The 14,089-nt window shown below is 27.6% G+C and overlaps 1 protein-coding gene across 5 annotated transcripts in view; it reads left to right on the top strand.

Moving 5' to 3' along the window:
- LOC145246036 (cilia- and flagella-associated protein 43-like) overlaps positions 1 to 14,089 on the top strand; it is a 456,783-nt gene that overhangs the window by 422,103 nt on the left and 20,591 nt on the right. For all 5 annotated transcript variants that reach the window (XM_080107869.1, XM_080107868.1, XM_080107867.1 and 2 more), the window contains one exon: positions 12,026 to 12,260. In XM_080107869.1, the coding sequence (XP_079963995.1) occupies positions 12,026 to 12,260 (235 nt within the window). The remainder of the gene's footprint in view (positions 1 to 12,025; positions 12,261 to 14,089) is intronic.

The raw sequence follows: 14,089 nt of genomic DNA, 5'->3' as shown, positions 1-14,089 counted from the left end.
TGTTATTCTGTAAGGCAATCTTCTAGTGATAATGTCGAAAAAAAAAACAAAAAAAACACAAATAGAAAATGTTTGTTATTCTGTAAGGCAATCTTCTAGTGATAATGTCGCAAAAAAAACAAAAAAAAAACACAAATAGAAAATGTTTGTTATTCTGTAAGGCAATCTTCTAGTGATAATGTCGCAAAAAAAACAAAAAAAAACACAAATAGAAAATGTTTGTTATTCTGTAAGGCAATCTTCTAGTGATAATGTCGCAAAAAAAAACAAAAAAAACACAAATAGAAAATGTTTGTTATTCTGTAAGGCAATCTTCTAGTGATAATGTCGCAAAAAAAACAAAAAAAAACACAAATAGAAAATGTTTGTTATTCTGTAAGGCAATCTTCTAGTGATAATGTCGCAAAAAAAACAAAAAAAAACACAAATAGAAAATGTTTGTTATTCTGTAAGGCAATCTTCTAGTGATAATGTCGAAAAAAAAACAAAAAAAAACACAAATAGAAAATGTTTGTTATTCTGTAAGGCAATCTTTTAGTGATAATGTCGCAAAAAAAACAAAAAAAACACAAATAGAAAATGTTTGTTATTCTGTAAGGCAATCTTCTAGTGATAATGTCGCAAAAAAAACAAAAAAAAACACAAATAGAAAATGTTTGTTATTCTGTAAGGCAATCTTCTAGTGATAATGTCGCAAAAAAAAACAAAAAAAAACACAAATAGAAAATGTTTGTTATTCTGTAAGGCAATCTTCTAGTGATAATGTCGCAAAAAAAACAAAAAAAACGCAAATAGAAAATGTTTGTTATTCTGTAAGGCAATCTTCTAGTGATAATGTCGCAAATAAAACAAAAAAAAACACAAATAGAAAATGTTTGTTATTCTGTAAGGCAATCTTCTAGTGATAATGTCGCAAAAAAAAACAAAAAAAACACAAATAGAAAATGTTTTTTATTCTGTAAGGCAATCTTCTAGTGATAATGTCGCAAAAAAAAACAAAAAAAACATAAATAGAAAATGTTTGTTATTCTGTAAGGCAATCTTCTAGTGATAATGTCGAAAAAAAAAAAAAAAGAAACCCAAATAGAAAATGTTTGTTATTCTGTAAGGCAATCTTCTAGTGATAATGTCGCAAAAAAAAAACAAAAAAAAAACACAAATAGAAAATGTTTGTTATTCTGTAAGGCAATCTTCTAGTGATAATGTCGCAAAAAAAACAAAAAAAACACAAATAGAAAATGTTTGTTATTCTGTAAGGCAATCTTCTAGTGATAATGTCGCAAAAAAAAACAAAAAAAAAACACAAATAGAAAATGTTTGTTATTCTGTAAGGCAATCTTCTAGTGATAATGTCGCAAAAAAAACAAAAAAAAACACAAATAGAAAATGTTTGTTATTCTGTAAGGCAATCTTCTAGTGATAATGTCGCAAAAAAAAACAAAAAAAACACAAATAGAAAATGTTTGTTATTCTGTAAGGCAATCTTCTAGTGATAATGTCGCAAAAAAAACAAAAAAAAACACAAATAGAAAATGTTTGTTATTCTGTAAGGCAATCTTCTAGTGATAATGTCGCAAAAAAAACAACAAAAAAACACAAATAGAAAATGTTTGTTATTCTGTAAGGCAATCTTCTAGTGATAATGTCGCAAAAAAAACAAAATAAAAACACAAATAGAAAATGTTTGTTATTCTGTAAGGCAATCTTCTAGTGATAATGTCGCAAAAAAAACAAAAAAAAACACAAATAGAAAATGTTTGTTATTCTGTAAGGCAATCTTCTAGTGATCATGTCGCAAAAAAAAACAAAAAAAAACACAAATGGAAAATGTTTGTTATTCTGTAAGGCAATCTTCTAGTGATAATGTCGCAAAAAAAACAAAAAAAAACACAAATAGAAAATGTTTGTTATTCTGTAAGGCAATCTTCTAGTGATAATGTCGCAAAAAAACCAAAAAAAACACAAATAGAAAATGTTTGTTATTCTGTAAGGCAATCTTCTAGTGATAATGTCGCAAAAAAAACAAAAAAAAACACAAATAGAAAATGTTTGTTATTCTGTAAGGCAATCTTCTAGTGATAATGTCGCAAAAAAAAACAAAAAAAACACAAATAGAAAATGTTTGTTATTCTGTAAGGCAATCTTCTAGTGATAATGTCGCAAAAAAAACAAAAAAAAACACAAATAGAAAATGTTTGTTATTCTGTAAGGCAATCTTCTAGTGATAATGTCGCAAAAAAAAAACAAAAAAAACACAAATAGAAAATGTTTGTTATTCTGTAAGGCAATCTTCTAGTGATAATGTCGCAAAAAAAAACAAAAAAAAACACAAATAGAAAATGTTTGTTATTCTGTAAGGCAATCTTCTAGTGATAATGTCGCAAAATAAAAAAAAACACAAATAGAAAATGTTTGTAATTCTGTAAGGCAATCTTCTAGTGATAATGTCGCAAAAAAAACAAAAAAAAACACAAATAGAAAACTTTTGTTATTCTGTAAGGCAATCTTCTAGTGATAATGTCGCAAAAAAAACAAAAACAAACACAAATAGAAAATGTTTGTTATTCTGTAAGGCAATCTTCTAGTGATAATGTCGCAAAAAAAAACAAACAAAAACACAAATAGAAAATGTTTGTTATTCTGTAAGGCAATCTTCTAGTGATAATGTCGCAAAAAAAACAAAAAAAAACACAAATAGAAAATGTTTGTTATTCTGTAAGGCAATCTTCTAGTGATAATGTCGCAAAAAAAAAACAAAAAAAACACAAATAGAAAATGTTTGTTATTCTGTAAGGCAATCTTCTAGTGATAATGTCGCAAAAAAAAAACAAAAAAAACACAAATAGAAAATGTTTGTTATTCTGTAAGGCAATCTTCTAGTGATAATGTCGCAAAAAAAAACAAAAAAAAACACAAATAGAAAATGTTTGTTATTCTGTAAGGCAATCTTCTAGTGATAATGTCGCAAAAAAAAACAAAAAAAACACAAATAGAAAACGTTTGTTATTCTGTAAGGCAATCTTCTAGTGATAATGTCACAAAAAAAAAAAAAAACACAAATAGAAAATGTTTGTTATTCTGTAAGGCAATCTTCTAGTGATAATGTCGCAAAAAAAAAACAAAAAAAACACAAATAGAAAATGTTTGTTATTCTGTAAGGCAATCTTCTAGTGATAATGTCGCAAAAAAAACAAAAAAAAACAGTGATAGAAAATGTTTGTTATTCTGTAAGGCAACCTTCTAGTGATAATGTCGCAAAAAAAAACAAAAAAAACACAAATAGAAAATGTTTGTTATTCTGTAAGGCAATCTTCTTGTGATAATGTCGCAAAAAAAAACAAAAAAAACACAAATAGAAAATGTTTGTTATTCTGTAAGGCAATCTTCTAGTGATAATGTCGCAAAAAAAACAAAAAAAACACAAATAGAAAATGTTTGTTATTCTGTAAGGCAATCTTCTAGTGATAATGTCGCAAAAAAAACAAAAAAAAACACAAATAGAAAATGTTTGTTATTCTGTAAGGCAATCTTCTAGTGATAATGTTTCAAAAAAAAACAAAAAAAAACACAAATCGAAAATGTTTGTTATTCTGTAAGGCAATCTTCTAGTGATAATGTCGCAAAAAAAAAAAAAAACACAAATAGAAAATGTTTGTTATTCTGTAAGGCAATCTTCTAGTGATAATGTCGCAAAAAAAAACAAAAAAAAACACAAATAGAAAATGTTTGTTATTCTGTAAGGCAATCTTCTAGTGATAATGTCGCAAAAAAAACAAAAAAAACACAAATAGAAAATGTTTGTTATTCTGTAAGGCAATCTTCTAGTGATAATGTCGCAAAAAAAACAAAAAAAAACACAAATAGAAAATGTTTGTTATTCTGTAAGGCAATCTTCTAGTGATAATGTCGCAAAAAAAAACAAAAAAAAACACAAATAGAAAATGTTTGTTATTCTGTAAGGCAATCTTCTAGTGATAATGTCGCAAAATAACAAAAAAAAACACAAATAGAAAATGTTTGTTATTCTGTAAGGCAATCTTCTAGTGATAATGTCGCAAAAAAAACAAAAAAAACACAAATAGAAAATGTTTGTTATTCTGTAAGGCAATCTTCTAGTGATAATGTCGCAAAAAAAACAAAAAAAACACAAATAGAAAATGTTTGTTATTCTGTAAGGCAATCTTCTAGTGATAATGTCGCAAAAAAAACAAAAACAAACACAAATAGAAAATGTTTGTTATTCTGTAAGGCAATCTTCTAGTGATAATGTCGCAAAAAAAAACAAAAAAAAACACAAATAGAAAATGTTTGTTATTCTGTAAGGCAATCTTCTAGTGATAATGTCGCAAATAAAACAAAAAAAAACACAAATAGAAAATGTTTGTTATTCTGTAAGGCAATCTTCTAGTGATAATGTCGCAAAAAAAAACAAAAAAAACACAAATAGAAAATGTTTGTTATTCTGTAAGGCAATCTTCTAGTGATAATGTCGCAAAAAAAAACAAAAAAAACATAAATAGAAAATGTTTGTTATTCTGTAAGGCAATCTTCTAGTGATAATGTCGCAAAAAAAACCAAAAAAAACACAAATAGAAAATGTTTGTTATTCTGTAAGGCAATCTTCTAGTGATAATGTCACAAAAAAAACAAAAAAAAACACTAATAGAAAATGTTTGTTATTCTGTAAGGCAATCTTCTAGTGATAATGTCGCAAAAAAAACAAAAAAAAACACAAATAGAAAATGTTTGTTATTCTGTAAGGCAATCTTCTAGATATAATGTCGCAAAAAAAACAAAAAAAACACAAATACAAAATGTTTGTTATTCTGTAAGGCAATCTTCTAGTGATAATGTCGCAAAAAAAAAACAAAAAAAACACAAATAGAAAATGTTTGTTATTCTGTAAGGCAATCTTCTAGTGATAATGTTGCAAAAAAAAACAAAAAAAACACAAATAGAAAATGTTTGTTATTCTGTAAGGCAATCTTCTAGTGATAATGTCGCAAAAAAAACAAAAAAAAACACAAATAGAAAATGTTTGTTATTCTGTAAGGCAATCTTCTAGTGATAATGTCGCAAAAAAAACAAAAAAAAACACAAATAGAAAATGTTTGTTATTCTGTAAGGCAATCTTCTAGTGATAATGTCGCAAAAAAAACAAAAAAAAACACAAATAGAAAATGTTTGTTATTCTGTAAGGCAATCTTCTAGTGATAATGTCGCAAAAAAAACAAAAAAAACACAAATAGAAAAAGTTTGTTATTCTGTAAGGCAATCTTCTAGTGATAATGTCGCAAAAAAAAACAAAAAAAACACAAATAGAAAATGTTTGTTATTCTGTAAGGCAATCTTCTAGTGATAATGTCGCAAAAAAAAAACAAAAAAAACACAAATAGAAAATGTTTGTTATTCTGTAAGGCAATCTTCTAGTGATAATGTCGCAAAAAAAACAAAAAAAAACACAAATAGAAAATGTTTGTTATTCTGTAAGGCAACCTTCTAGTGATAATGTCGCAAAAAAAACAAAAAAAACACAAATAGAAAATGTTTGTTATTCTGTAAGGCAATCTTCTAGTGATAATGTCGCAAAAAAAACAAAAAAAACACAAATAGAAAATGTTTGTTATTCTGTAAGGCCATCTTCTAGTGATAATGTCGCAAAAAAAACAAAAAAAACACAAATAGAAAATGTTTGTTATTCTGTAAGGCAATCCTCTAGTGATAATGTCGCAAAAAAAAACAAAAAAAAACACAAATAGAAAATGTTTGTTATTCTGTAAGGCAATCTTCTAGTGATAATGTCGCAAAAAAAAACAAAAAAAAACACAAATAGAAAATGTTTGTTATTCTGTAAGGCAATCTTCTAGTGATAATGTCGCAAAAAAAAACAAAAAAAACACAAATAGAAAATGTTTGTTATTCTGTAAGGCAATCTTCTAGTGATAATGTCGATAAAAAAAAAACAAAAAAAAACAAATAGAAAATGTTTGTTATTCTGTAAGGCAATCTTCTAGTGATCATGTCGCAAAAAAAAACAAAAAAAAACACAAATAGAAAATTTTTGTTATTCTGTAAGGCAATCTTCTAGTGATAATGTCGCAAAAAAAACAAAAAAAAACACAAATAGAAAATGTTTGTTATTCTGTAAGGCAATCTTCTAGTGATAATGTCGCAAAAAAAACAAAAAAAAACACAAATAGAAAATGTTTGTTATTCTGTAAGGCAATCTTCTAGTGATAATGTCGCAAAAAAAACAAAAAAAAACACAAATAGAAAATGTTTGTTATTCTGTAAGGCAATCTTCTAGTGATAATGTCGCAAAAAAAACAAAAAAAAACACAAATAGAAAAAGTTTGTTATTCTGTAAGGCAATCTTCTAGTGATAATGTCGCAAAAAAAAACAAAAAAAACACAAATAGAAAATGTTTGTTATTCTGTAAGGCAATCTTCTAGTGATAATGTCGCAAAAAAAAACAAAAAAAAACACAAATAGAAAATGTTTGTTATTCTGTAAGGCAATCTTCTAGTGATAATGTCGCAAAAAAAACAAAAAAAACACAAATAGAAAATGTTTGTTATTCTGTAAGGCAACCTTCTAGTGATAATGTCGCAAAAAAAACAAAAAAAACACAAATAGAAAATGTTTGTTATTCTGTAAGGCAATCTTCTAGTGATAATGTCGCAAAAAAAACAAAAAAAACACAAATAGAAAATGTTTGTTATTCTGTAAGGCCATCTTCTAGTGATAATGTCGCAAAAAAAAACAAAAAAAACACAAATAGAAAATGTTTGTTATTCTGTAAGGCAATCCTCTAGTGATAATGTCGCAAAAAAAAACAAAAAAAAACACAAATAGAAAATGTTTGTTATTCTGTAAGGCAATCTTCTAGTGATAATGTCGCAAAAAAAAACAAAAAAAAACACAAATAGAAAATGTTTGTTATTCTGTAAGGCAATCTTCTAGTGATAATGTCGCAAAAAAAAACAAAAAAAACACAAATAGAAAATGTTTGTTATTCTGTAAGGCAATCTTCTAGTGATAATGTCGCAAAAAAAAACAAAAAAAAACACAAATAGAAAATGTTTGTTATTCTGTAAGGCAATCTTCTAGTGATCATGTCGCAAAAAAAACAAAAAAAAACACAAATAGAAAATTTTTGTTATTCTGTAAGGCAATCTTCTAGTGATAATGTCGCAAAAAAAACAAAAAAAAACACAAATAGAAAATGTTTGTTATTCTGTAAGGCAATCTTCTAGTGATAATGTCGCAAAAAAAAAACAAAAAAAAACACAAATAGAAAATGTTTGTTATTCTGTAAGGCAATCTTCTAGTGATAATGTCGCAAAAAAAACAAAAAAAAACACAAATAGAAAATGTTTGTTATTCTGTAAGGCAATCTTCTAGTGATAATGTCGCAAAAAAAACAAAAAAAAAACACAAATAGAAAATGTTTGTTATTCTGTGAGCAAACTTCTAGTGATAATGTCGCAAAAAAAACAAAAAAAACACAAATAGAAAATGTTTGTTATTCTGTAAGGCAATCTTCTAGTGATAATGTCGCAAAAAAAACCAAAAAAAACACAAATAGAAAATGTTTGTTATTCTGTAAGGCAATCTTCTAGTGATAATGTCGCAAAAAAAACAAAAAAAACACAAATAGAAAATGTTTGTTATTCTGTAAGGCAACCCTCTAGTGATAATGTCGCAAAAAAAACAAAAAAAACACAAATAGAAAATGTTTGTTATTCTGTAAGGCAATCTTCTAGTGATAATGTCGCAAAAAAAACAAAAAAAACACAAATAGAAAATGTTTGTTATTCTGTAAGGCCATCTTCTAGTGATAATGTCGCAAAAAAAAAACAAAAAAAACACAAATAGAAAATGTTTGTTATTCTGTAAGGCAATCCTCTAGTGATAATGTCGCAAAAAAAAACAAAAAAAAACACAAATAGAAAATGTTTGTTATTCTGTAAGGCAATCTTCTAGTGATAATGTCGCAAAAAAAACAAAAAAAAACACAAATAGAAAATGTTTGTTATTCTGTAAGGCAATCTTCTAGTGATAATGTCGCAAAAAAAAACAAAAAAAACACAAATAGAAAATGTTTGTTATTCTGTAAGGCAATCTTCTAGTGATAATGTCGCAAAAAAAAAACAAGAAAAACACAAATAGAAAATGTTTGTTATTCTGTAAGGCAATCTTCTAGTGATCATGTCGCAAAAAAAAACAAAAAAAAACACAAATAGAAAATGTTTGTTATTCTGTAAGGCAATCTTCTAGTGATAATGTCGCAAAAAAAACAAAAAAAAACACAAATAGAAAATGTTTGTTATTCTGTAAGGCAATCTTCTAGTGATAATGTCGCAAAAAAAAACAAAAAAAAACACAAATAGAAAATGTTTGTTATTCTGTAAGGCAATCTTCTAGTGATAATGTCGCAAAAAAAACAAAAAAAAACACAAATAGAAAATGTTTGTTATTCTGTAAGGCAATCTTCTAGTGATAATGTCGCAAAAAAAAACAAAAAAAAAACACAAATAGAAAATGTTTGTTATTCTGTAAGGCAATCTTCTAGTGATAATGTCGCAAAAAAAACAAAAAAAACACAAATAGAAAATGTTTGTTATTCTGTAAGGCAATCTTCTAGTGATAATGTCGCAAAAAAAAACAAAAAAAACACAAATAGAAAATGTTTGTTATTCTGTAAGGCAATCTTCTAGTGATAATGTCGCAAAAAAAACAAAAAAAACACAAATAGAAAATGTTTGTTATTCTGTAAGGCAATCTTCTAGTGATAATGTCGCAAAAAAAACAAAAAAAAACACAAATAGAAAATGTTTGTTATTCTGTAAGGCAATCTTCTAGTGATAATGTCGCAAAAAAAACAAAAGAAACACAAATAGAAAATGTTTGTTATTCTGTAAGGCAATCTTCTAGTGATAATGTCGCAAAAAAAAACAAAAAAAAACACAAATAGAAAATGTTTGTTATTCTGTAAGGCAATCTTCTAGTGATAATGTCGCAAAAAAAAAAAAAAAACACAAATAGAAAATGTTTGTTATTCTGTAAGGCAATCTTCTAGTGATAATGTCGCAAAAAAAACAAAAAAAAACACAAATAGAAAATGTTTGTTATTCTGTAAGGCAATCTTCTAGTGATAATGTCGCAAAAAAAACAAAAAAAACACAAATAGAAAATGTTTGTTATTCTGTAAGGCAATCTTCTAGTGATAATGTCGCCAAAAAAAACAAAAAAAAACACAAATAGAAAATGTTTGTTATTCTGTAAGGCCATCTGCTAGTGATAATGTCGCAAAAAAAAACAAAAAAAACACAAATAGAAAATGTTTGTTATTCTGTAAGGCAATCCTCTAGTGATAATGTCGCAAAAAAAAACAAAAAAAAACACAAATAGAAAATGTTTGTTATTCTGTAAGGCAATCTTCTAGATATAATGTCGCAAAAAAAAACAAAAAAAAACACAAATAGAAAATGTTTGTTATTCTGTAAGGCAATCTTCTAGTGATAATATCGCAAAAAAAAAACAAAAAAAACACAAATAGAAAATGTTTGTTATTCTGTAAGGCAATCTTCTAGTGATAATGTCGCAAAAAAAAAACAAAAAAAACACAAATAGAAAATGTTTGTTATTCTGTAAGGCAATCTTCTAGTGATAATGTCGCAAAAAAAAACAAAAAAAAAACACAAATAGAAAATGTTTGTTATTCTGTAAGGCAATCTTCTAGTGATAATGTCGCAAAAAAAAACAAAAAAAAACACAAATAGAAAATGTTTGTTATTCTGTAAGGCAATCTTCTAGTGATCATGTCGCAAAAAAAAACAAAAAAAAACACAAATAGAAAATGTTTGTTATTCTGTAAGGCAATCTTCTAGTGATAATGTCGCAAAAAAAACAAAAAAAAACACAAATAGAAAATGTTTGTTATTCTGTAAGGCAATCTTCTAGTGATAATGTCGCAAAAAAAACAAAAAAAAACACAAATAGAAAATGTTTGTTATTCTGTAAGGCAATCTTCTAGTGATAATGTCGCAAAAAAAACAAAAAAAAACACAAATAGAAAATGTTTGTTATTCTGTAAGGCAATCTTCTAGTGATAATGTCGCAAAAAAAACCAAAAAAAACACAAATAGAAAATGTTTGTTATTCTGTAAAGCAATCTTCTAGTGATAATGTCGCAAAAAAAACAAAAAAAAACACAAATAGAAAATGTTTGTTATTCTGTAAGGCAATCTTCTAGTGATAATGTCGCAAAAAAAACAAAAAAAAACACAAATAGAAAATGTTTGTTATTCTGTAAGGCAATCTTCTAGTGATAATGTCGCAAAAAAAAAACAAAAAAAACACAAATAGAAAATGTTTGTTATTCTGTAAGGCAATCTTCTAGTGATAATGTCGCAAAAAAAAACAAAAAAAAACACAAATAGAAAATGTTTGTTATTCTGTAAGGCAATCTTCTAGTGATAATGTCGCAAAAAAAAACAAAAAAAAACACAAATAGAAAATGTTTGTTATTCTGTAAGGCAATCTTCTAGTGATAATGTCGCAAAAAAAACAAAAAAAACACAAATAGAAAATGTTTGTTATTCTGTAAGGCAATCTTCTAGTGATAATGTCGCAAAAAAAAACAAAAAAAAACACAAATAGAAAATGTTTGTTATTCTGTAAGGCAATCTTCTAGTTATAATGTCGCAAAAAAAACAAAAAAAAACACAAATAGAAAATGTTTGTTATTCTGTAAGGCAATCTTCTAGTGATAATGTCGCAAAAAAAACAAAAAAAAACACAAATAGAAAATGTTTGTTATTCTGTAAGGCAATCTTCTAGTGATAATGTCGCAAAAAAAACAAAAAAAAACACAAATAGAAAATGTTTGTTATTCTGTAAGGCAATCTTCTAGTGATAATGTCGCAAAAAAAAAAAAAAAAAAAAAAAACACATGCTTCCAATTTGTCATAAGCCAACACGGAAGTAGTAAGGGTTTGAAAACCGTCATGAGAAGGTGCAATCTGGTCTAACCAGAGCAAATCATAATAAATCTCTTTGTGTATTCTACATAGGAAACGTATATAATGGATAAATGAATGGTTCTTTTGTTTCATGGTTGAAACAGTTATATAAAATGTCCATTGAATTCACAGAAGAAAGAATTGATGACGGTATTGCTGTATAACAGAAAATTTGTTTTATTTTTGTAGAATTGGAAAGGAATTAAAAACAGCCAATAGTAATATTTACAAAAGGAGAGGGGGGAGATGACATGCATCCTAGCAGATTCCATTCTAGTTTGGTTAGTTAGAAGGAACCAGCCTCAGCACATTCAATTCATACCACTGTCTGACTTTAACTATCATCAGGAAAACACCCCTGCTGGCACTTTGCAAAAATTAGCCCAACAAATTGTATTCATACACAATCCAATCAATTGATTCATGGGCAATTCGAATAATCAGTATTACCACTTTTTATAGTATTCTTCCAGTGTCAGATATTTCACCTTCCACTGAAAATGAAAGTTTTATGGAGAACATAAATTCATATGCAACTTCTAGTCAGTGTGTATATCCCAGTTAGAAGAGATGATATACAATGCCTTGGATTTTCTTTGTATTGATCAAGATCAACATTGCTTAACTTTGGCGCTCTAATGGAAACTAGTGTGTCAACATAATCATGCCATATGGATCAATTGTCGAGGTACGATATTGATTTACTCTAATTCAAATGGAGATGAAATTTTCCAGAGACTATGGATAGTTATTGTTACAGTCTTGGTGCACTTGGTAGCCATAGCCCCAGTATTGGGCGCAAACTTTATGTAGCATACTATTTCTGTAATTCTGTAAGTACACTCTTGTAAAGTTACCAACATGTCTTAAATGTTATCGCCTTTTTACACCAAAACAAAATAATGCATCAAAATAAGTGACTGCAATATATGTATATGTGTGAGAGCCTCTACACAGTTTGTATAAAAGTTCAGTGATGTTTCATCTTTTCCTGCAGGACATTTTCCTTGAAAGTCTCATCTGCATCAGTCAATTCACCTGAGAGGGATTCCAATGCAAATCCACAGCAGGAGAGTGGGTCGAGCTCAAGACCGAAATCTGCAACACAAGCATTGATTGAATCCACTTTGAAAGAAATGGACAAGTTGACCAACAGTCCTGATGGAGTCGATTCAAAAGTTTGGGCGAAATTTTGCCAAATCAGAAGGACTAAAGTTTATAAAGAACAACAAGTAAATAATCTTTCATTTCACAAAAGTTTTTTTCTTAACAATTATGATAAGCAAGAAGTAAAAACTGTCATCTCAAAAAATTTGTATTTCATTCAGTTTTTATTTTTAAGATCTTTTTTTTATAACAGGCTAACATTTGTGAGTATTCACTGCACAGACTGTGATTGTCCCCTTGTTGTCTTCATCCAAATTCAGTACTCGATTTCAACACAAGCTGTAGTGTCAGTCATGTGGTTTCAGTCAGTCCTGCTACAAAAGGGATTTCCATTCCAAATAAAATTACGATGAAAGGAACAATATTTTAGTTGGTGGACTTACGATGATACATTTGGTTTCCCCAACAATAGACTTGCAATCAGAATGACAGTCACTTCTAACTAAACATAAAACAAAAGAACAGCTTGCTTAAATTCCTGACTTTATACAAAACTTTCTTAGAACTGCACGCCTGTGGAACTCTGTTCCGTCTGCCTGCTTCCCTCCGGACTACAACTTGGATATCTTCAAGTCCAATGTTAACAAATTCCTAATGAACCGCCCCCTTAATTAAACACTTCATCAAATCTCCACACTAACGTAATGTACTTGCAATAACCTTTATCCCTGAGTGGCTTCCGGGCTTTGATAAGTGGTGATCACTGTGTAAAAAAAAAAAAAATGACTGAAACAAACAACTTAAACATAAAGAGTTATTCAGTTTGAAACCTAGAGGCCCATCTCAATCTCTTTGACTGATAAAAGTTAACTGCTTCTGCTTGTTTTACTGGAATATATATACAGAGATATTGCTGTTATTTGAGGTAAGACAAATCACTTGAGAATGACAGGCTGTTTTATTACTAGACATTCAAACTTATTGACCAGGGTGTTCATTATTTGAAGTAGACATTAATTCTACAGTATCTCCAGTTGTCTAATTTTTTGGCATATGCAAGAAAACATTATTTCAAAGATGCTAATCAATTTCTTGGGTATTTTTCTCTTAATTAAATATTCTTCCCATTTCAGGCTTGCCATATCTAGAATACACCTTTACTAAACATGTACAGTGAATGAATGTGTATTCCTGGTCTTGGTTCAGAACCTCAAAAGCTGGAAGTAAATTGAATTTTGTGATTTTGGAGTGGCCAGTGGATATAGCTCATCTTTTGTTACAAAATGAAAATTACTCTTTTTTAAGAAGTTTAATTATAGCAGAGTTCAGAATGAATGAAGCCCTCTCTATAGATGTGGGGTCATAACAAATATCATTTAACAGATAAAACGAAAAGAAGACCAAAATCCAACAACAGAAATAAAATCATAAAGCTTTTACAGTGTTTGAAAATGTAAATGAGAAGATACCATCTAAATATTTAAAAGAAAAAAATGGCGCATCCGTTTTTGTATGTCCAGTAAAGGCTTTTTCACCGGGCTTCTCGTGTAAGCTTAGTTTTTGATTAGGATAATAAGCGTGGCATTATATTCTGACATTTAGCTTTAATTTTTTAACTTCTAATAGAATTTTCCTTCTTTTTTTTTTATTTGCTTAATCTAACCTTTTTTGAAAAGTACTTTTTTTTTTGCTTAATCTAACCTTTTTTGAAAAGTACCTTTTTTTTTTGCTTAATCTAACCTTTTTTGAAAAGTACCTTTTTTTTTTTTTTGCTTAATCTAACCTTTTTTGAAAAGTACTTTTTTTTATTTGCTTAATCTAACCTTTTTTGAAAAGTACTTTTTTTTTTGCTTAATCTAACCTTTTTTGAAAAGTACTTTTTTTTTTATTTGCTTAATCTAACCTTTTTTGAAAAGTACCTTTTTTTTTTTTTGCTTAATCTAACCTTTTTTGA

This window comes from Euprymna scolopes, chromosome 23 (assembly GCF_053919585.1).
Source record: "Euprymna scolopes isolate OS-2025 chromosome 23, ASM5391958v1, whole genome shotgun sequence".
Taxonomy (NCBI): Eukaryota; Metazoa; Mollusca; class Cephalopoda; order Sepiida; family Sepiolidae; genus Euprymna; species Euprymna scolopes.
Note: the sequence above shows the minus strand (reverse complement) of the source record. Positions and strands in the feature narration are given on the sequence as shown.